A 21,933-nucleotide genomic window follows, 5' to 3' on the forward strand; every position below is an offset into this window, starting at 1 on the left:
CATGACTGGGGAGGTGAGGGGATCTGGGAGTGTCACAGTGACGTCACTTATATCTATAGTAATAATACAGGGACATGACTGGGGAGGTGAGGGGATCTGTCAGTATTTACAGTGATATTGATGTCTCCCCCATTTTGCAGGGTTGCACAGTAGTAAAGAAGACATCTGGTGAGTGTGAGCCACCCAGCAGCCATAGCCGTGTGATACGTGGACTGAGCAGAACTAAGAGCCCCATCACTGTGCCTCCACCAGTGACCAGAAGATCCTGGAACTCGCCAACAAGATCATTCAGCTGCTGACTGGAGAGGTGACTGCTGGGAATGGGGCATTATATAGTAACACCAGGGAATGTGTCTGGGTGATGACTGGAGAGGTGACTGCTGGGAATGGGGCATTATACAGTAACACCAGGGGATGTGTCTGGGTGATGACTGGAGAGGTGACTGCTGGGAATGGGACATTATATAGTAACACCAGGGGATGTGTCTGGGTGATGACTGGAGAGGTGACTGCTGGGAATGGGACATTATACAGTAACACCAGGGGATGTGTCTGGGTGAGGACTGGAGAGGTGACTGCTGGGAATGGGACATTATACAGTAACACCAGGGGATGTGTCTGGGTGGTGACTGGAGAGGTGACTGCTGGGAATGGGGCATTATACAGTAACACCAGGGGACGTGTCTGGGTGATGACTGGAGAGGTGACTGCTGGGAATGGGACATTATACAGTAACACCAGGGGACGTGTCTGGGTGATGACTGGAGAGGTGACTGCTGGGAATGGGACATTATACAGTAACACCAGGGGACGTGTCTGGGTGATGACTGGAGAGGTGACTGCTGGGAATGGGACATTATACAGTAACACCAGGGGACGTGTCTGGGTGATGACTGGAGAGGTGACTGCTGGGAATGGGACATTATACAGTAACACCAGGGGACGTGTCTGGGTGATGACTGGAGAGGTGACTGCTGGGAATGGGACATTATACAGTAACACCAGGGGACGTGTCTGGGTGATGACTGGAGAGGTGACTGCTGGGAATGGGACATTATACAGTAACACCAGGGGACGTGTCTGGGTGATGACTGGAGAGGTGACTGCTGGGAATGGGACATTATACAGTAACACCAGGGGACGTGTCTGGGTGATGACTGGAGAGGTGACTGCTGGGAATGGGACATTATACAGTAACACCAGGGGACGTGTCTGGGTGATGACTGGAGAGGTGACTGCTGGGAATGGGACATTATACAGTAACACCAGGGGACGTGTCTGGGTGATGACTGGAGAGGTGACTGCTGGGAATGGGACATTATACAGTAACACCAGGGGATATGTCTGGGTGATGACTGGAGAGGTTACTGCTGGGAATGGGACATTATATAGTAACACCAGGGGATGTGTCTGGGTGATGACTGGAGAGGTGACTGCTGGGAATGGGACATTATACAGTAACACCAGGGGATGTGTCTGGGTGAGGACTGGAGAGGTGACTGCTGGGAATGGGACATTATACAGTAACACCGGGGGACGTGTCTGGGTGATGACTGGAGAGGTGACTGCTGGGAATGGGACATTATACAGTAACACCAGGGGATGTGTCTGGGTGAGGACTGGAGAGGTGACTGCTGGGAATGGGGCATTATACAGTAACACCAGGGGACGTGTCTGGGTGATGACTGGAGAGGTGACTGCTGGGAATGGAACATTATACAGTAACACCAGGGGACGTGTCTGGGTGATGACTGGAGAGGTGACTGCTGGGAATGGGACATTATACAGTAACACCGGGGGATGTGTCTGGGTGATGCCTGGAGAGGTTACTGCTGGGAATGGGACATTATACAGTAACACCAGGGGATGTGTCTGGGTGAGGACTGGAGAGGTGACTGCTGGGAATGGGACATTATACAGTAACACCAGGGGATGTGTCTGGGTGGTGACTGGAGAGGTGACTGCTGGGAATGGGGCATTATACAGTAACACCAGGGGACGTGTCTGGGTGATGACTGGAGAGGTGACTGCTGGGAATGGGACATTATACAGTAACACCAGGGGATGTGTCTGGGTGAGGACTGGAGAGGTGACTGCTGGGAATGGGGCATTATACAGTAACACCAGGGGACGTGTCTGGGTGATGACTGGAGAGGTGACTGCTGGGAATGGGACATTATACAGTAACACCAGGGGATGTGTCTGGGTGAGGACTGGAGAGGTGACTGCTGGGAATGGGGCATTATACAGTAACACCAGGGGACGTGTCTGGGTGATGACTGGAGAGGTGACTGCTGGGAATGGGACATTATACAGTAACACCAGGGGATGTGTCTGGGTGAGGACTGGAGAGGTGACTGCTGGGAATGGGGCATTATACAGTAACACCAGGGGACGTGTCTGGGTGATGACTGGAGAGGTGACTGCTGGGAATGGGACATTATACAGTAACACCAGGGGACGTGTCTGGGTGATGACTGGAGAGGTGACTGCTGGGAATGGGACATTATACAGTAACACCAGGGGATGTGTCTGGGTGATGACTGGAGAGGTGACTGCTGGGTATGGGGCATTATATAGTAACACCAGGGAATGTGTCTGGGTGATGACTGGAGAGGTGACTGCTGGGAATGGGGCATTATACAGTAACACCAGGGAATGTGTCTGGGTGATGACTGGAGAGGTGACTGCTGGGAAGGGGACATTATACAGTAACACCGGGGGATGTGTCTGGGTGATGCCTGGAGAGGTTACTGCTGGGAATGGGACATTATATAGTAACACCGGGGGATGTGTCTGGGTGATGACTGGAGAGGTGACTGCTGGGAATGGGGCATTATACAGTAACACCGGGGAATGTGTCTGGGTGATGACTGGAGAGGTTACTGCTGGGAATGGGACATTATATAGTAACACCAGGGGATGTGTCTGGGTGATGACTGGAGAGGTGACTGCTGTTAATGGGACATTATACAGTAACACCGGGGGACGTGTCTGGGTGATGACTGGAGAGGTGACTGCTGGGAATGGGACATTATACAGTAACACCAGGGGACGTGTCTGGGTGATGACTGGAGAGGTGACTGCTGGGAATGGGACATTATACAGTAACACCAGGGGACGTGTCTGGGTGATGACTGGAGAGGTGACTGCTGGGAATGGGACATTATACAGTAACACGAGGGGATGTGTCTGGGTGATGACTGGAGAGGTGACTGCTGGGAATGGGACATTATACAGTAACACCAGGGGATGTGTCTGGGTGATGACTGGACAGGTGACTGCTGGGAATGGAACATTATACAGTAACACCAGGGGATGTGTCTGGGTGATGACTGGAGAGGTGACTGCTGGGAATGGGACATTGTACAATAACACCAGGGGACGTGTCTGGGTGATGACTGGAGAGGTGACTGCTGGGAATGGGGCATTATACAGTAACACCAGGGGATGTGTCTGGGTGATGAATGTATCACTGTGTGTGTCAGGTTCCTATAAGGTGTCAGGATGTCACTGTCTATGTCTCCATGCAGGAAGGGGAGTATATAGAGGAACACAGGGGTCTGTACAAGAATCACCGACCCCTCACATCACTGGTTAAGAGGAGACTGTCATGTATTGTACAGGGGAGAGCAGGTATGGGGGCCCCTATATACACACATCCTCTGATAATCACATTTCTCTAACGTCCTAAGTGGATGCTGGGACTCCGTAAGGACCATGGGGAATAGCGGCTCCGCAGGAGACTGGGCACAACTAAAGAAAGCTTTAGGACTACCTGGTGTGCACTGGCTCCTCCCTCTATGACCCTCCTCCAGACCTCAGTTAGAATTTTGTGCCCGGCTGAGCTCCTAGAAAAGAAAGTATATTTTAGGTTTTTTTTATTTTCAGTGAGATCTGCTGGCAACAGACTCACTGCTACGAGGGACTAAGGGGAGAGAAGCGAACCTACCTGCTTGCAGCTAGCTTGGGCTTCTAGGCTACTGGACACCATTAGCTCCAGAGGGATCGAACACAGGCCCAGCCTCGGTCGTCCGGTCCAGGAGCCGCGCCGCCGTCCCCCTTACAGAGCCAGAAGCAAGAAGACGTTCCTGGAAATCGGCGGCAGAAGACTTCGGTCTTCATCAAGGTAGCGCACAGCACTGCAGCTGTGCGCCATTGCTCCCCATGCACACCACACACTCCGGTCACTGATGGGTGCAGGGCACTGGGGGGGGGGGGGCGCCCTGGGCTGCAATATAGAGTACCTTGCTGGCAAATAACACATAATATAGTCATAGAGACTATATATGTGTAAAATACCCCTGCCAGATATACATATAAAAAAGCGGGAGAAGTCAGCCAAAAAAGGGGCGGGGCTATCTCCCTCAGCACACTGGCGCCATTTTCCCTCACAGCTCCGCTGGAAGGATCGCTCCCAGGCTCTCCCCTGCAGTTTCAAGTCTACATAGGGTAAAAAAGAGAGGGTGGGAACTAAATCTAGACGCAATATATATATATATATATATATATATATATAAGCAGCTATTGGGAAAAATCACTCAGTTATAGTGTTAATCCCTGTGTTATATAGCGCTTTTGGTGTGTGCTGGCATACTCTCTCTCTGTCTCCCCAAAGGGCTTTTGTGGGGTCCTGTCCTCAGTCAGAGCATTCCCTGTGTGTGTGCGGTGTGTCGGTACGGCTGTGTCGACATGTTTGATGAGGAGGCTTATGTGGAGGTAGAGCAGGTGCCGATAAATGTGATGTCACCCCCTGCGGGGCCGACACCTGAATGGATGGTAATGTGGAAGGAATTACGTGATAGTGTCGACTCTTTACATAAAAGGTTTGACGACATAACAGATGTGGGACAGCCGGCTTCTCAGCTCCTGCCTGCCCAGACGTCTCAAAAGCCATCAGGGGCTCTAAAACGCCCGCTACATCAGATGGCAGACACGGATACTGACTCCAGTGTCGACGAGGAGGAGACTACTGTACATTCCAATAGAGCCACCCGTTATATGATTGCGGCAATGAAAAATGTCTTGCACATTGCTGATGTTACCCCAGGTACCACAAAAAAGGGTATAATGTTTGGGGAGAAAAAACTACCAGTGGTTTTTCCTCCATCTGATGAATTAAATGAAGTATGTGAAGAAGCGTGGGCTTCCCCCCAATAAGAAACTGGTAATTTCTAAAAAGTTACTAATGGCGTACCCTTTCCCGCCAGAGGACAGGTTATGTTGGGAGACATCCCCTAGGGTGGATAAAGCGCTCACACGTCTATCAAAGAAGGTAGCACTGCCGTCTCCGGACACGGCCGCCCTCAAGGAACCTGCTGATAGAAAGCAGGAGGCTATACTGCAGTCTGTTTATACACACTCAGGCATTATACTGAGACCAGCTATTGCGTCAGCATGGATGTGCAGTGCTGCCGCTGCGTGGTCAGATTCCCTGTCACAAAATATTGACACCCTAGACAGGGACACTATTCTGCTAACCATAGAGCATATAAAAAACTCAGTCTTATACATGAGAGATGCACAGAGGGAGATCTGCCGGCTGGCATCTAGAATAAATGCAATGTCCATTTCTGCCAGAAGGAGTTTATGGACTCGGCAGTGGACAGGGGATGCAGATTCTAAAAGGCACATGGAAGTTTGGCCTTATAAGGGTGAGGAGTTGTTTGGGGATGGTCTCTCGGACCTAGTTTCCACAGCGACAGCTGGGAAATCAGCATTTTTACCCCATGTTCCCTCACAGACAAATAAAGCACCATATTATCAGGTACAGTCCTTTCGGCCCCAGAAAGGCAAGCGGGTTAAAGGCGCGTCCTTCTGCCCAGAGGCAGAGTTAGAGGGAAAAAGCTGCAAAATACAGCCAGTTCCCAGGAACAAAAGTCCTCCCCCGCTTCCTCTAAGTCCGCCGCATGATGCTGGGGCTCCACAGGCGGAGCCAGGTGCGGTGGGGGCCCGTCTCAGAAACTTCAGCGACCAGTGGGCTTGCTCACGGATGGATCCCTGGATTCTACAAGTAGTGTCTCAGGGATACAAGCTGGAATTGGAGACGTCTCCCCCTCGCCGCTTCCTAAAATCTGCCTTGCCAACGACTCCCTTGGACAGGGAGGCTGTGCTAGAGGCAATTCACAAGCTGTATTCCCAGCAGGTGATAGTCAAGGTACCCATCCTTCAACAAGGAAGGGGTTACTAATCCACAATGTTTGTGGTACCGAAACCGGACGGTTCGGTGAGACCCATTTTAAATTTTAAATCCTTGAACACATACATAAAAAGATGCAAGTTCAAGATGGAATCGCTCAGGGCGGTTATTGCAAGCCTGGAGGAAGGGGATTACATGGTATCACTGGACATCAAGGATGCTTACCTGCATGTCCCAATTTACCCTCCTCACCAGGAGTACCTCAGATTTGTGGTACAGGACTGTCATTACCAATTCCAGACGTTGCCGTTTGGTCTGTCCACGGCACCGAGAGTATTTACCAAGGTAATGGCCGAAATGATGATACTCCTTCGAAAAAAAAAGGAGTTATAATTATCCCGTACTTGGACGATCTCCTTATAAAGCCGAGGTCCAGGGAACAGTTGCTGATTGGAGTAGCACTAGCTCGGGAAGTGCTACAACAGCACGGCTGGATCCTGAATATTCCAAAGTCGCAGCTGGTTCCTGCAACGCGTCTATTGTTCCTGGGGATGGTTCTGGACACAGAACAGAAAAGGGTGTTTCTCCCAGAGGAGAAGGCCAAGGAGTTGTCATCGCTAGTCAGAGACCTCCTCAAACCAAAACAGGTGTCAGTGCACCACTGCACGCGAGTCCTGGGAAAGATGGTAGCTTCTTACGAAGCAATTTCGTTCGGAAGGTTCCATGCACGGATCTTTCAGTGGGATCTGTTGGACAAGTGGTCCGGATCGCATCTTCAGATGCATCGGATGATAACCCTGTCTGCAAGGACCAGGGTGTCTCCGCTGTGGTGGCTACAGAGTGCTCATCTTCTAGAGGGCCGCAGATTCGGCATACAGAACTGGGTCCTGGTGACCACGGACGCCAGCCTTCGAGGCACAGGGGAGACATTTCCAAGGACTATGGTCAAGCCAGGAGATGTCCCTACACATAAATATTCTGGAACTAAGAGCCATTTACAATGCCCTAAGTCAGGCAAGACCACTGCTTCAAAGTCAGCCGGTACTGATTCAGTCAGACAACATCACGGCGGTCGCCCATGTAAACCGACAGGGCGGCACGTGAAGCAGGATGGCAATGGCAGAAGCCACAAGGATTCTCCGATGGGCGGAAAATCACGTGTTAGCACTGTCAGCAGTGTTCATTCCGGGAGTGGACAACTGGGAAGCAGACTTCCTCAGCAGGCACGACCTCCACCCGGGAGAGTGGGGACTTCATCCAGAAGTCTTCCGGCTGATTACAAATCGTTTGGAAAGGCCACAGGTGGACATGATGGCGTCCCGCCTCAACAAAAAGCTAGAAAAATATTGCGCCAGGTCAAGGGACCCTCAGGCGATAGCGGTGGACGCTTTAGTGACACCGTGGGTGTACCGGTCGGTTTATGTGTTCCCTCCTCTTCCTCTCATGCTGAGGATAATAAGAAGGAGAAGAGTAAGAACTATACTCATTGTTCCGGATTGGCCAAGAAGAGCTTGGTACCCAGAACTTCAAGAAATGATCTCAGAGGACCCATGCCCTCTACCGCTCAGACAAGACCTGCTGCAGCAGAGGCCCTGTCTGTTCCAAGACTTACCGCGGCTGCGTTTGACAGCATGGCGGTTGAACACCGAATCCTGAAGGAAAAGGGCATTGCGGAGGAAGTCATTCCTACGCTGATCAAAGCCAGGAAGGATGTGACCGCAAAACATTATCACCGCATATGGTGAAAATATGTTGCTTGGTGTGAGGCCAGGAAGGCCCCAACGGAGGAATTTCAACTGGGTCGATTCCTGCACTTCCTACAGTCAGGGGTGACGTTGGGCCTCAAATTGGGGTCCATTAAGGTCCAGATTTCGGCTCTGTCGATTTTCTTCCAGAAAGAACTGGCTTCACTGCCTGAAGTTCAGACTTTTGTTAAAGGAGTGCTGCATATTCAGCACCCTTTTGTGCCTCCAGTGGCACCTTGGGATCTCAACGTGGTGTTGGATTTCCTTAAGTCGCATTGGTTTGAGCCATTTAAAACTGTGGAGCTAAAATATCTCACGTGGAAAGTGGTCATGCTGTTGGCCCTGGCTTCGGCCAGGCGTGTGTCAGAATTGGCGGCTTTGTCATGTAAAAGCCCTTATCTGATTTTCCATATGGATAGGGCGGAATTGAGGACTCGTCCCCAATTTATTCCTAAGGTGGTTTCAGCGTTTCATTTGAACTAACCTATTGTGGTGCCAGCGGCTACTCGGGACTTGGAGGATTCCAAGTTGCTGGATGTAGTCAGGGCCCTGAAAATCTATGTTTCCAGGACGGCTAGACTCAGGAAAACTGACTCGCTATTTATCCTGTACGCACCCAACAAGCTGGGTGCTCCTGCTTCAAAGCAGACTATTGCTCGCTGGATCTGTAGCACAATTCAGCTTGCGCATTCTGCGGCTGGACTGCCGCATCCTAGATCAGTGAAAGCCCATTCCACAAGGAAGGTGGGCTCTTCTTGGGCGGCTGCCCGAGGGGTCTAGGCTTTGCAACTTTGCCGAGCAGCTACTTGGTCGGGGTCAAACACATTTGCAAGATTCTACAAGTTTGATACCCTGGCTGAGGAGGACCTAGAGTTCGCTCATTCGGTGCTACAGAGTCATCCGCACTCTCCCGCCCGTTTAGGAGCTTTGGTATAATCCCCATGGTCCTTACGGAGTCCCAGCATCCACTTAGGACGTTAGAGAAAACAAGATATTTCTCGTAGTCCGTAGTGGATGCTGGGCGCCCATCCCAAGTGCGGATTGTCTGCAATACTTGTATATAGTTATTGTTTAACTAAAGGGTTATTGTTGAGAGCCATCTGTTGAGAGGCTCCGTTGTATTTCATACTGTTAACTGGGTATAGTATCACGAGTTGTACGGTGTGATTGGTGTGGCTGGTATGAGTCTTACCCGGGATTCAAAATCCTTTCCTTATTGTGTCAGCTCTTCCGGGCACAGTATCCTAACTGAGGTCTGGAGGAGGGTCATAGAGGGAGGAGCCAGTGCACACCAAGTAGTCCTAAAGCTTTCTTTAGTTGTGCCCAGTCTCCTGCGGAGCCGCTATTCCCCATGGTCCTTACGGAGTCCCAGCATCCACTACGGACTACGAGAAATAGATTTACCGGTGAGTAAAATCTTATTATATACTCTGTACTCAGTCACTGTGTGTCTCCTTCAGATGGGTTCAGTAATAGAGATACCCCAGAGAGATGTCCCCGTCCTCTGTATACCCAGGATTGTACAGAGTAGTATCACAGGACCCCACAGGGGGGATTTAGGGTCTCACCCAATATATTACAGTGACTGTCACTATATGATCTGTAGAGAAGCTGTGTGTCTTATACACTGATATTATACTGTTTTCTCCAAATGTCATTATAGTGTTGTGTTTTTTTTTTTTTAGGTAGAACGTCTGTCTGATATTAAAACAGCTGATATAGAGGGAGAAGAGGAGACGTATGTGACTGATATAAAGGCAGAATATATAGAGGGAGAAGAAGAGACGTATGTGACTGATATAAAGGCAGAATATATAGAGGGAGAAGAAGAGACGTATGTGACTGATATAAAGGCAGAAGATATAGAGGGAGAAGAAGAGACGTATGTGACTGATATAAAGGCAGAAGATATAGAGGGAGAAGAAGAGACGTATGTGACTGATATGAAGGCAGAAGATATAGAGGGAGAAGAAGAGACGTATGTGACTGATATAAAGGCAGACGATATAGAGGGAGAAGAAAAGACGTATGTGACTGATATAAAGGTAGAAGATACAGAGGTAGAAGAAGAGACGTATGTGACTGATATAAAGGCAGAAGATACAGAGGGAGAAGAAGAGACGTATGTGACTGATATAAAGGCAGAAGATATAGAGGGAGAAGAGGAGACGTATGTGACTGATATAAAGGCAGAAGATATAGAGGGAGAAGAAGAGACGTATGTGACGGATATAAAGGCAGAAGATATAGAGGGAGAAGAAGAGACGTATGTGACGGATATAAAGGCAGAAGATATAGAGGGACAAGAAGAGACGTATGTGACTGATATAAAGGCAGAAGATATAGGGGGAGAAGAAGAGACGTATATGAAGGGTGATAAGCAGTATAAGGAGGAGGAGATCCCTACAGATATCAGCACAGGTGAGTAATAAACATTTATTACAGAAAAGAGTCACATATTCTCCTTGCTCAGTCACTACAGCAATCTCTTATCCTACATCCTCCTTTGTCAGTACAAACTAATGAGGAATATTTATTTTCCCAGTGGGGAAGTCAGGAGCCATAAGCCCCTATTATACTCTCTGCTCACCACCTCACATCATGTCACTGTGTGTTACCAGCCCAGAGATCTGACCAGTCTCCTCCCCACACTCTCTGGTGTATCTCATACATCAGGAGCCATCAGCCCCTATTATACTCCTGCTCTCCCCTCACATCATGTCACTGTGTGTTACCAGCCCAGAGATCTGACCAGTCTCCTCCCCACACTCTCTGGTGTATCTCGTATATCAGGAGACATCAGCCCCTATTATACTCCTGCTCTCCCCCTCACATCATGTCACTGTGTTTTACCAGCCAAGAGATCTGACCAGTCTCCTCCCCACACTCTCTGGTGTATCTCATACATCAGGAGCCATCATCCCCTATTATACTCCTGCTCTCCCCCTCACATCATGTTACCAGCCCAGAGATCTGACCAGTCTCCTCCCCACACTCTCTGGTGTATCTCATACATCAGGAGCCATCAGCCACTATTATACGCCTGCTCTCCCCTCACATCATGTCACTGTGTTTTACCAGCCCAGAGATCTGACCAGTCTCCTCCCCACACTGTCTGGTGTGTCTCATACATCAGGAGCCATCATCTCCTATTATACTCCTGCTCCCCCCTCATATCATGTTACTGTGTGTTACCAGCCCAGAGATCTGAGCAGTCTGCTCCCCACACTCTCTGGGGTATCTAATACATCAGGAGCCATCAGCCCCTATTATACTCCTGCTCTACACCTCACATAATGTCACTGTGTGTTACCAGCCCAGAGATCTGACCAGTCTCTTCCCCACACTCTCTGGTGTATCTCATACATCAGGAGCCATCAGCCCCTATTCTAGGCTGGGGATACTGGGATGGTCTTAGTACTATGGGGTATAGATTGGGTCTATTGGAGCCTGGCACTTTAAGAAATCATTAGTGTGTGCTGGCTCCTCCCCTCTATGCCTCTCCTAACAGACTACATTTAGAAAAATGTGCCCAAGGAGCCGGGTGCATTCTCTGGAGCTCCAGCGAGTTTTTTTAGAATGTATTTTAGTTTTTGTTTTCAGGAAGGACGGGTTGGCACCAGTCTGCCTGCGTCGTGAGACTTAGGGGGGGGACCGGTACCAACATCTTGAACAGTTAATAGTCCAGATCCCCGCTGACAGTACATAGCTCCTGAAACGGGTTGTTTCGCTCACCCACAGCGGTGTGTACTCTTCCCCACAGCATGCCGCCACCCCTAATTGAGTGGTGAGTGCTAAACCAGTTCAGATGGCGGCAGTAGGGCAGCGGGCACAGTGCTGCTGTTGTCCCTCTATGCAAGCATGATGACACCCAGACGTGACTGAAATCTTTTAGTCTCGCTCCCACCTGCCTGATCTCCAGGCTGAGAGGTCCACCATCATGCTGAATATTTGGAGGAAGCAGAACCTGGATTCTGTCCCTGGGAACCTGTTGGTGCAGGTTTTTTTTATCTTCCCCGACCTCCTGTAAAGAAGGTGGGAGGGGGTTTGGATTTTTTAAATGTTGCGGTCCAAAAGGACTGCAGTGTAGGTGTACGATAAGATTTCCTAGCTGGGGCTGCTGCGGTGGGAAGAAATGTCTTACCCGTAGTCGCTTTGGAAATCAACGAATCCAATGCGTCCCCAAATAGTGCCTGACCTGTGAATGGCAGGTTCTCCACACTTTTCTTTGATACTGCATCCACAGTCCATTGGCGTAGCCAGAGTCCTCTTCCTGCCGAGACAGCCATGGAAGAAGCAGGCCAATGTCCTTCATGGCCTCCACCATGAAACATGCAGAATCCTGTATGTGACGTAAAAACAAGTCAATGTCACTCCTATCCATAGTATCTAAGTCCTCTAGTAAGGTGCCTGACCACTTTACTATGGCTTTAGAAATCCATGCACAAGCAATAGTGGGCCTTAAAGCCATGCCTGTAGCAGTGTATAGTGATTTGAGCGTAGTCTTAATCTTGCGGTCAGACGGCTCCTTTATGGCGGTTAAAACAGGGACAGGTAAAACCACCTTTTTAGACAGCCTAGATACAGAAGCATCTATTATAGGTGGATTTTCCCACTTCTTCCTATCCTCTTCAGGGAAAGCACTGAGAATTCTTTTAGGGATCTGGAATTTTTTCTCTGGGTTTTCCCAGGATTTCTCATACGTCCTAGAGGATGCTGGGGACTCCGTAAGGAACATGGGGTATAGACGGGATCCGCAGGAGACATGGGCACACTATAAGACTTTGAATGGGTGTGAACTGGCTCCTCCCCTTATGTCTGGCATGACATGTATACAGTGCACGGACACTGTATATGAACCCCCGCCAGCATGAACCGTTAAAATAACAGCGGGGCTGAAGCGCGCCAAGACGGGGTCGTGGCTTAGCCCTCACAGCACGATACAGCGCCATTCTCTCCAACAGTCCCCGCCAAAAGCTCTGTGTACATAGCAGTGTAAGCAAAGTGGGGCAGTGATTAGTGCAATATAGAAGTATAGCACTATGTTAGATCATGGCCGTGTAGTCAGTGTGTTGTGTATAAGTGTCTGTGTTTTCCCTGTCAGATACCCACTATAGCTTTTAGTACACATGTGTCGACATGTGTGAGGGCTCTGTCGCAAACAGTTATGGGAATATCTCTGTTGGCATTGCCGACTCCTGTGGTACTTGATTGAGTAAATGAAGTGTCAGCAGGTCGGTAGTGGTATTCTTTCAAAGAGTAAACACGCTATGGGAGACACAGTAGTATGTGGGTGTAGGGGAGACACAGTAGTATGTGGGTGTAGGGGAGACACAGTAGTATGTGGGTGTAGGGGAGACACAGTAGTATGTGGGTGACCCTGTCGGCACCAACTGTCAATACTGGGTGTAAATTAACATGCTGTAACTGCCTTATACCTGTATATATATTTATATGTATATGTATGGTACGGTTTCATGGGCCTGTAGCTCGAGCACAGACATGGTAGTATTGTGGGGGTGTGATATTAAAATTATTTATGTATACTTCCCTCTGACCCCTTGGGGTCGCAAGAATGTTATTTTGCCTGGTTCCTTCTCCCTGCTGTCGACGATTGCTAGGTTTTATGTCGACTATAAGGTTTCCTGTCAGATCCACAACTGGGGCATTCAGTACATGGTCATACACATTCAGAACACATTAATGTCACTAGGGACCCGACGGTTCCGGACAATCCGCTTATATGTATGGTGTGTATATATATATATATATATGTAGGATATGTGTATTACAATATGTATATTCATATTATGATTTATAATGAATGCTGAAGTAATAGTAATCCTTCTCATGTGCTGGTCGCTCTGTTGATAAAGCTCTCGGTCGGCCGTGACGAGTTGGTCTCAGATCCTCACAAGGAGTCCGAATGTTTATTCTTTTTCCCGCCGTGGATAGAATAAAGTGAAAGTCAACTCCTGATCGGCACGGGGCCCTGTCTCAAAGATCGTACACAGGAAGCTAAGTGATATTTTATTTCTATGCTTTGGAGTTATTTGCATTTCATGCACATGGAGGAGTGTTTATATTCGGAAAGGCATCCGATAGAATTACCCTATAGAGAGAGGGGATGTTTCTTATGTTGGTTCCTCTCTATAACATTGCGGCAGGCTGGTGTGCGACTGCAGGAGGTGTGGCCGGGGGAATACTGAGGCAGACTCCGAGAGATACTGCAGTGTTTCCCTGGGACGGTGTACCGCTGTTAGGGGAGGCCTCAGTTTAGTCAATGTTGGCGGATACCACTGGTAAGTGTAACTTCGTGAGTTAGATTCCCTCACAACGGTTGGTGACGCATTCTGATGTGGGATGCAGTCATTTTAACCGGTTCAATACCGTTCTTTTTTTCCCTTTCGGTGCAGACAGTGGAAGGTGAAAAGTAAGAGTTCTGCAGCCTTGTCAGGTTCGCAGAAGTGGATGTCGTTTTCTGTTTCTACCACATCCACCGCATGTCGCTGGGTCTATCTGGCTGGAGCCCACTCTGGTGGGAACTTGTCCAATACTCTTCAGTCAGTCTGGGAATGGACTTGGACCTGTGAGTTAATAATGGAATCCAAAGGGGGACATCCTGGAGTTTACAGATGATTCCCCTCACTGATTTTTAAAGTAGATCTTACCGATTCCCCTCTGAAAGGGGAGGTAGTATGCGACGCCATACCAGAGTTGCGTCAGGTTCAGGGCATTGTCCTGCAGTCCCTGGTAAAAAAAAAAAAGAAAGAAAACCAAGATTTCTCCTTACGAAGTTGAACTACAGGATGGAATCTCTCAGGCCAGGGAGCTCCAGCACGTAAAGGTAGAAAAGGGTTTAGATGATTTTTTTCTCCGCATTCAGCTTACCTGGGTTGATGTCCAGGATTGTCTTTGCCATTTCACCGGAGTGATGGCAGTATGATGGGTTTCTTTCAGTAGTGAGAGCCATTGTTATTCTGTACTCAGACGCTCTTCGGATTAAGGCGAGGTCAAGAAACAAGTGGTGCAAATCGTTGTTTCTCTCTGACTGTTCTTCAACACAGGGAATGGCTGTTGTTCCCAATGACGGAGATGTCAGAGGTGGGTATCAGAGTAGATACTGAACGGTTGAAGTTCTGTGTGTTCCTGTGGAAAGAGGTCTGAGGATCCGGAGTCGGATCAGATTTGCAGTGACAAACCATCAATATGTTCCGTTGATGAAGTAGATGGTGCGGCCTAAGAGGCCTTTTCGGTGAGCAGGTCAAATGCCAGAGTGGTTTTCACGGGGCCAGTTGGAAATGTGGTCCGGATCTCACCTGCACATGCGCCAGAATATAATCCTAATGGCCAGGATATCGCTCCTGTGGTGTCTGCTCAGTTCTCACCTCCTAGAGGGATGAAGGTTCAGAATCCAGGATGAGATCCTGGTGTCCATGCATGCAGATCTCCGAGACTGGGGAGCAGCCCTTGCAAGGGAAGTATTTCCAGAGGAAAAGGTCAAGCTGGGAAGTTTGTCTGCAATAAGCTTTCTTGAATTAAGAGCTATTTTCAATGAACATATGCTTTGTGATCTGCCCGTGTTAATTCTGTCGGACGACTTCACAGCAGTGGTGTAAGTAAGCCGCTAGGGCGGAACAAGGAGCAAAGCGGCAATGGCAGAAGCCGAAAAAGTTTTCAGCTGGGTGGAAAGACTGGTAAACGCTATATCAGCAGTCTTCGTTCCGGATGTGAACGACAGAGAAATAGATTCCTTTGACGGGATTGCCGTTACTAAATTCGGTAGAGGCCCATTCCACTAGGAAGGTGGGCTCTTCTTGGGCGGCTACCCGAGGCATCTCGGCATTACAGTTGTGCCGAGCAGCTACTTGGTCGGGTTCATACACTTTTGCAAAATTCGACAAGTTTGATACCCTGGCTGATGAGGACTTCGTGTTTGCTCAATCGGTGCTGCAGAGTCATCCGCACTCTCCCGCCCGTTTGGGAGCTTTGGTATAAACCCCATGATCCTTACGGAGTCCCCAGCATCCTTTAGGACGTAAGAGAAAATAAGATTTTAAACCTACCGGTAAATCTATTTCTCCTAGACCGTAGAGGATGCTGGGCGCCCGTCCCAGTGCGGACTATTTCTGCAAGACTTGTATATAGTTGTTGCTTACGTAAGGGTTATGTTATGGAATTGGTCTTTGATGCTGTTTTTGTTCATACTGTTAACTGGTTGCGTATATTCCAGGTTATACGGTGTGTTTGGTGTGGGCTGGTATGAATCTTGCCCTTAGATTAACAAAATCCTTTCCTCATATTGTCCATCTCCCCTGGGCAGTTTCTCTAACTGAGGTCTGGAGGAGGGGCATAGAGGGAGGAGCCAGTGCACACCCATACTAAAAGTTCTTTATAGTGCCCATGTCTCCTGCGGAGCCCGTCTATACCCCATGGTCCTTTACGGAGTCCCCAGCATCATCTACGGACTAGGAGAAAAAGATTTACCGGTTTAAAATCTTGTTTTTATATACTAACAGGGGTGACAGGTGTGGTACAGCACTGCAAAGGCAGATCCAATCTCTTTCTCATCAGACTCTGCTGTCTTCCCTGCACTCTATCTCAGATGTTCACTGCTGCCAGTAGCACACGTATGAGAAGCAGAAGTATGGCGGCAGCTGTATAGATTCTGATATGTAACTCTCTGTATCATACTTACCGTATACACATCATCCTTATTACTATTGAGAGAATAGAGGTAAGACACTGATGATGGGGGTGTAACAGTGGATTATAACCTAGCAGATGATGATGATGATTGCAGTGTATTATATGGTGTATTGCATGTAAAGTACCTTGTTCCACACCTACTCTGCTGTAGCAATATACCTTATATAAGGGTGAGTAACACATGTACAGGCTTACCAGCGTATGAGCACACACATAAAGGAATGCTACCTTACCAATGCTTCCAGGAGTAACGTTAGGAGACATTTCTCTGATCCATCAGCTCATATGACTGATATTATTGTTCATCTAGAATCTCCAATTCATACGATATGTTCCCCATCCATTGTTTTACATTGGTGCTGACATAGGACTTGGCAAGTGACTACATCTCCATTTATACTTCATGGTTAGTTACCAGTACAAGAGAGAGATATATCTAAGTCTTATTATAATATTACATTTGTTATTGTGAGTGTTCTCAGGAGGGTGGACACAATGATCGTCTGAGACACAATATTATAAAGCCTTCATTAAAAGTTATATTTATTATACACACATTTACAATTAAGTGTCCCAGAGAGTCGTCTTCTCTTATTGTTTACAAGATTAATATTGTTATAGAAAATGTCACATTTCCATAATGTATTTTATTTCCAGCAGATGGACACACAAGCAGGAATATCTCAGAAGGACATCTAATGTTATCACCGGATTGTGGCATAAAAGATAATGACAGTAGACAGGATTCTCCAGGAGCAAACCCCATTACCCCAATTATACATCCAGCTCTATCAGCTGGTCCCTCTGATCCTGGGAAATGTTCTCCTGATCACTCTGATATTGGTGCATCTGTTACAGCTCGGAGAGTAGATACAGTGTTTCCGTGTTCTATAGATGCCAAATGTTTTACACAGAACACAAAGCTTATTACCCATCAGCCAGCTAAGGCAGGGGAGAGGCCATTTCCATGTTCTGAGTGTGGGAAATGTTTTACATACAAATCAGCTCTTGTTACACATCAGAGAAGACACACAGGTGAGAAGCCATTTCCATGTTCTGACTGTGGAAAATGTTTTGCATGGAAATCACAACTTGTTACACATCAGCAAAGTCACACAGGTGAGAAACCATTTCCATGTTCTGAGTGTGGGAAATGTTTTACATGGAAATCACAACTTGTTACACATCAGCAAAGTCACACAGGTGACAAACCATTTCCATGTTCTGAGTGTGGGAAATGTTTTACATGGAAATCACAACTTGTTACACATCAGCAAAGTCACACAGGTGAGAAGCCATTTTCATGTCCTGAGTGTGGGAAATGTTTTGCACAGAAATCAGATCTTGTTAAACATCAGCGAAGTCACACAGGTGAGAAGCCTTTTTCTTGCTCTGAGTGTGGGAAAGGTTTTGCACACACATCAGCTCTTCTTATACATCACAGAAGTCACACTGGTGAGAAGCCATTTCCATGTTCTGAGTGTGGGAAATGCTTTGCACAAAAATCAGATCTTGTTAAACATCAGAGAAGTCACACAGGTGAGAAGCCTTTTTCTTGCTCTGAGTGTGGGAAATGTTTTACACGGAAATCACAACTTGTTATACATCAGATAAGTCACACAGATGAGAATCCATTTACATGCCCTGAATGTGGGAAATGTTTTGTACACAAATCAGATCTTATTAGTCATAACAGAAGTCACACAGGTGAGAATCCAATTACTTGCTCTGAGTGTGGGAAATGTTTTACATGGAAATCACAACTTGTTATACATCAGAGAAGTCACACAGGTGAGAAGCCATTTCCATGTTCTGAGTGTGGTAAATGTTTTGCATACAAATCAGATCTTGTTAAACATCAGAGAAGTCACACAGGTGCAAAGCCATTTCCATGTTCTGAGTGCGGGAAATGTTTTACACAGAAATCACATCTTGTTAGACATCAGCAAAGTCACACAGGTGAGAATCCATTTCCATGCTCTGAGTGTGGGAAATCTTTTTCACACAAATCAGCTCTTGTTATACATCACAGAAGTCACACAGGTGAGAAGCCTTTTTCTTGCTCTGAGTGTGGGAAATGTTTTACACGGAAATCACAACTTGTTATACATCACAGAAGTCACACAGGTGAGAACCCATTTCCATGTTCTGAGTGTGGGAAATGTTTTGCACAAAAATTAGATCTTGTTAAACATCACAGAAGTCACACAGGTGAGAAGCCTTTTTCTTGCTCTGAGTGTGGGAAATGTTTTACACGGAAATCACAACTTGTTACACATCACAGAAGTCACACAGGTGAGAACCCATTTCCATGTTCTGAGTGTGGGAAATGTTTTACACGGAAATCACAACTTGTTACACATCAGAGAAGTCACACAGGTGAGAAGCCATTTTAATCTTCTGGAGTATACTTATCATTGCCATGCATTGTTCTTCAAGGTTCTTATCCTATCTCCTATGCTTTTTGCAATAATACATGCTACCGCAGGGTGAAATAATCAGATGTCATGCCCTCATCTACCACTGCTATACAGATGATCTGTCTTTTGCTCCAGGTACTGAGAAACCAGTCCCAATCCTAAATGGTTGTCTAGCTGAGCTCCAGGTGTGGTGGGTGATGCCAGTTGGCTGTGACTCAGTCCTGGTGAAACAGGTCCTTATGATAGAAGCTCACCAACAAAGGGCAGGGCTACAGCTCAACTTTGCGAACCAACCAGGCTTTGCGCTTGGGGGTTCAGAGTTACAAAATGCTGATATGGGAGTCATTGCGATTTAGTTTGTTGACGATTTTCGCTATGCTGCAATTAGTTGCAAATTGCGCATGCGGAAGGCACGCAGGGCGCATGCGCTTAGTTATTTAACACAGAACTTAGCAGTTTTGCTGTGACTTCTGCGGCGCTTTTCAGTCGCACTGGTGTTCGGTAAATGATTGATAGGAAAGGGGCGTTTGTGGGCGGCAAGTCTGCGTTTTTCCGGCGCTTGCAAAAAAACACATACGTTTCAGGGAAAAACGCGGGCCGAACGCAGGGCGTGTTTGTGACGTCAAACCAGGAACTAAACAGACTGAGCTGATCGCAATTCCTGAGTAGGTCCACAGCTACTCAGAAACTGCAAAGAATTATTTAGTAGCAATTCTGCTACTCTTGTTTGCAATTCTGCTAAGCTAAGATACACTCCCAGAGGGCGGCGGCCTAGCGTGTGCAATGCTGCTAAAAGCAGCTAGCGAGCGAACAACTCGGAATAAGGGCCCATGTGCGGAATCTTGATGTCCTGGGTGGTGGAGTGATACTTAGACATCAGGTATCAGCTACAATCAGTTCCTCATGTGTGGACCATAGCCAAACTCCAGCACTTATTTATACATGTACTTGTATTATCCCACTTTGGGGGTCATTCCGACCTGATCGCTCACTGCAGTTTGTCGCAGCGATCGGGTCGGAACTGCGCCGGCGCATGCCAGTCATCGTTGCCTAGCGATCGCCTCTGAGACAGAGGGAGGGGGCTGGACGGTGGCCAAAGCAGGCGTGGCTGGACCGTTGGGGGTGCGGGCCATGGCGGCAGTGAAGGACAACTCCCGGCCAGCCACAGGAGCTGCACTGGTTGGGAGTTACTCCAGAAATATAAAAGCATCGCCGCTGTGTGATGCTTTTGTATTTGGGCGGGGAGGCACTGACCTGCAGGGCGGACTAGCCCTGTGCTGGGCGTTTCCCCCGCATGTCAGGGAAGATGATTGTAGCTACAATCAACTCGGAATGACCCCCATAGACTACTGCAATGTCCTCTGCCTGGGTCTCCCAGCAGAAGAATTGCACCACTTGTAGCTTGTACAGAATGCAGCAGCCAAGCTGTTACCTAACCAGCCCGTTCCTGCCACATAACCATTCTCTACTCCCTTCACCGGCTGCCTGTAAGATGGTGACTCTGGGCCTAATTCAGGTTGGATCGCAGTGTGTGATAGAACTGGAATTATTCCAAAAAAAGTTGTGGGCGCATCCACTGCGCCCATCCTGTGCATGCTCCCACCTTTTCCACTCCCACAAGCAGTTATGGGTGTGGGTGGGCAATGCTCCATTTCCAGGGAGGAGGCAGTGTGGCGCGAATGGAGGGCAGAGGCGGACAAATGGGCATGATCACGGTGGCTGTGTGACATCACGTGCAGCTGCCATGATTGAGAAGAATGCGGTGGGCCTCCTGCAGGTGCAGCTAAGCTGCAGCAGCAGGAGGCTTCACTAACTTCTACGATGAAGCAGAAATTGTGAGGCAATCGCATTTTCTGCTTCATCAAGGAGGAGGCGGCGGTCAGCATGCTGGGTGGCTTTGCGCTGCGATGGGCGGCCCCCAGCATGCTAGGAAAAGGATTGCTAATTCTGCTAATTAGCAGCATCTGCAATCCTTACTGAATTAGGCCCTCTATTAAATAATCTTACTGACTCTCCCAGCCTTGCATGACCATGGTACCAGAAGCAGCTTCTGCCTCCTTACGGCCCTGGTTACTTCCATCTGTTGATGAAGGACTTAGCAGTACCATAAATTCCCAAGCAATGCTTAGATGTCAGGGGAGACAGGGTGGGTGGCAGTAGTGCAGTAGCGGGGGCTGCTGGAGGCATTGTCTAAATGGGTATTATTGTCCCCAAGCAGCGCTGAGGAGGGAGACAGGGTGGGTGGCAGTAGTGAGAGCTGCTGGAGGCAGTGTCTATGTGGGTAAACATCCACAAGCAGGGCTGAGGTGTCAGAGCAGGGAGACAGGGCAGGGGGCAGTAGTGGGAGCTGCTGGAGGAAGTGTGTATAGGTAAATGTTCCTAAGAAGGGCTGAGGTGTCAGAGTGGGGAGACAGGGCAGGTGGCAGTAATAGGGGGAGACAGGTCGGGTGGCAGTAGTGTGGGGAGACAGGGCGGTGGCAGTAGTGGTGGGGAAACAGGTTGGTGGCAGTAGTAGGGGGAGACAGGGCAGGTGGCAGTAGTGGGGGGAGACGGTGGTGTTAGTACTGGGAGGAGACAGGGTGAGTGGCAGTAGTGGGGGGAGACAGGGCAGATGGCGCAGTGCAGTACCAGGGGCTGCTGGAGGCAGTAAAGAGGTGTATGGGTCCCGCACAGAACCAGTTGATAATTAGACATAATTATGATTATACTTCCTTATTTCTAATTAATCCCTTGTATGTGTTACTGTTATTTGCTGTGTCAGCCTTTATGTGTGTTCTGTGTAGTAATCCTGAAAGTGCTGCTACCGATCTCAAATCATTTGTAGTAACTTGGAAAAGATGAGATATGAGGAGCACTCTGGAAGCTTATAGGGGGTTAATCAGAGATGATCTCAGATATGACATCACGCAGCCCCCCTGGA

At 48.3% G+C, this 21,933-nt stretch overlaps 1 protein-coding gene across 2 annotated transcripts; it reads left to right on the top strand.

Annotated features, from left to right (window-relative positions):
- The first annotated feature begins 143 nt into the window (after nucleotides 1-143).
- LOC135042128 (oocyte zinc finger protein XlCOF6-like) lies at nucleotides 144-21,537 on the top strand. Of its 2 annotated transcripts, none has more exons than XM_063954993.1 (3): nucleotides 144-307; nucleotides 9,570-10,305; nucleotides 17,251-21,537. In XM_063954993.1, the coding sequence occupies exons 2-3, from the start codon at nucleotides 9,828-9,830 to the stop codon at nucleotides 18,987-18,989; spliced, it is 2,217 nt and encodes a 738-aa protein (XP_063811063.1). In that variant the 5' UTR covers nucleotides 144-307; nucleotides 9,570-9,827; the 3' UTR covers nucleotides 18,990-21,537. The 2 variants fall into 2 exon arrangements, with proteins under 2 accessions (XP_063811063.1, XP_063811064.1); XM_063954994.1 differs by having other exon boundaries at nucleotides 17,254-21,537.
- The last annotated feature ends 396 nt before the right edge of the window (nucleotides 21,538-21,933 follow it).

This window comes from Pseudophryne corroboree, unplaced genomic scaffold (genome assembly GCF_028390025.1).
Source record: "Pseudophryne corroboree isolate aPseCor3 unplaced genomic scaffold, aPseCor3.hap2 scaffold_821, whole genome shotgun sequence".
Lineage (NCBI taxonomy): Eukaryota > Metazoa > Chordata > Amphibia > Anura > Myobatrachidae > Pseudophryne > Pseudophryne corroboree.

Bases quoted from the DNA above. Each gene is read 5' to 3' on its own strand.
- LOC135042128 (XM_063954993.1), top strand. From the start codon at position 9,828: ATGAAGGCAGAAGATATAGAGGGAGAAGAAGAGACGTATGTGACTGAT. The intron at 10,306-17,250 runs GTGAGTAATAAA...TTTTATTTCCAG, and splicing joins CCCTACAGATATCAGCACAG to CAGATGGACACACAAGCAGG.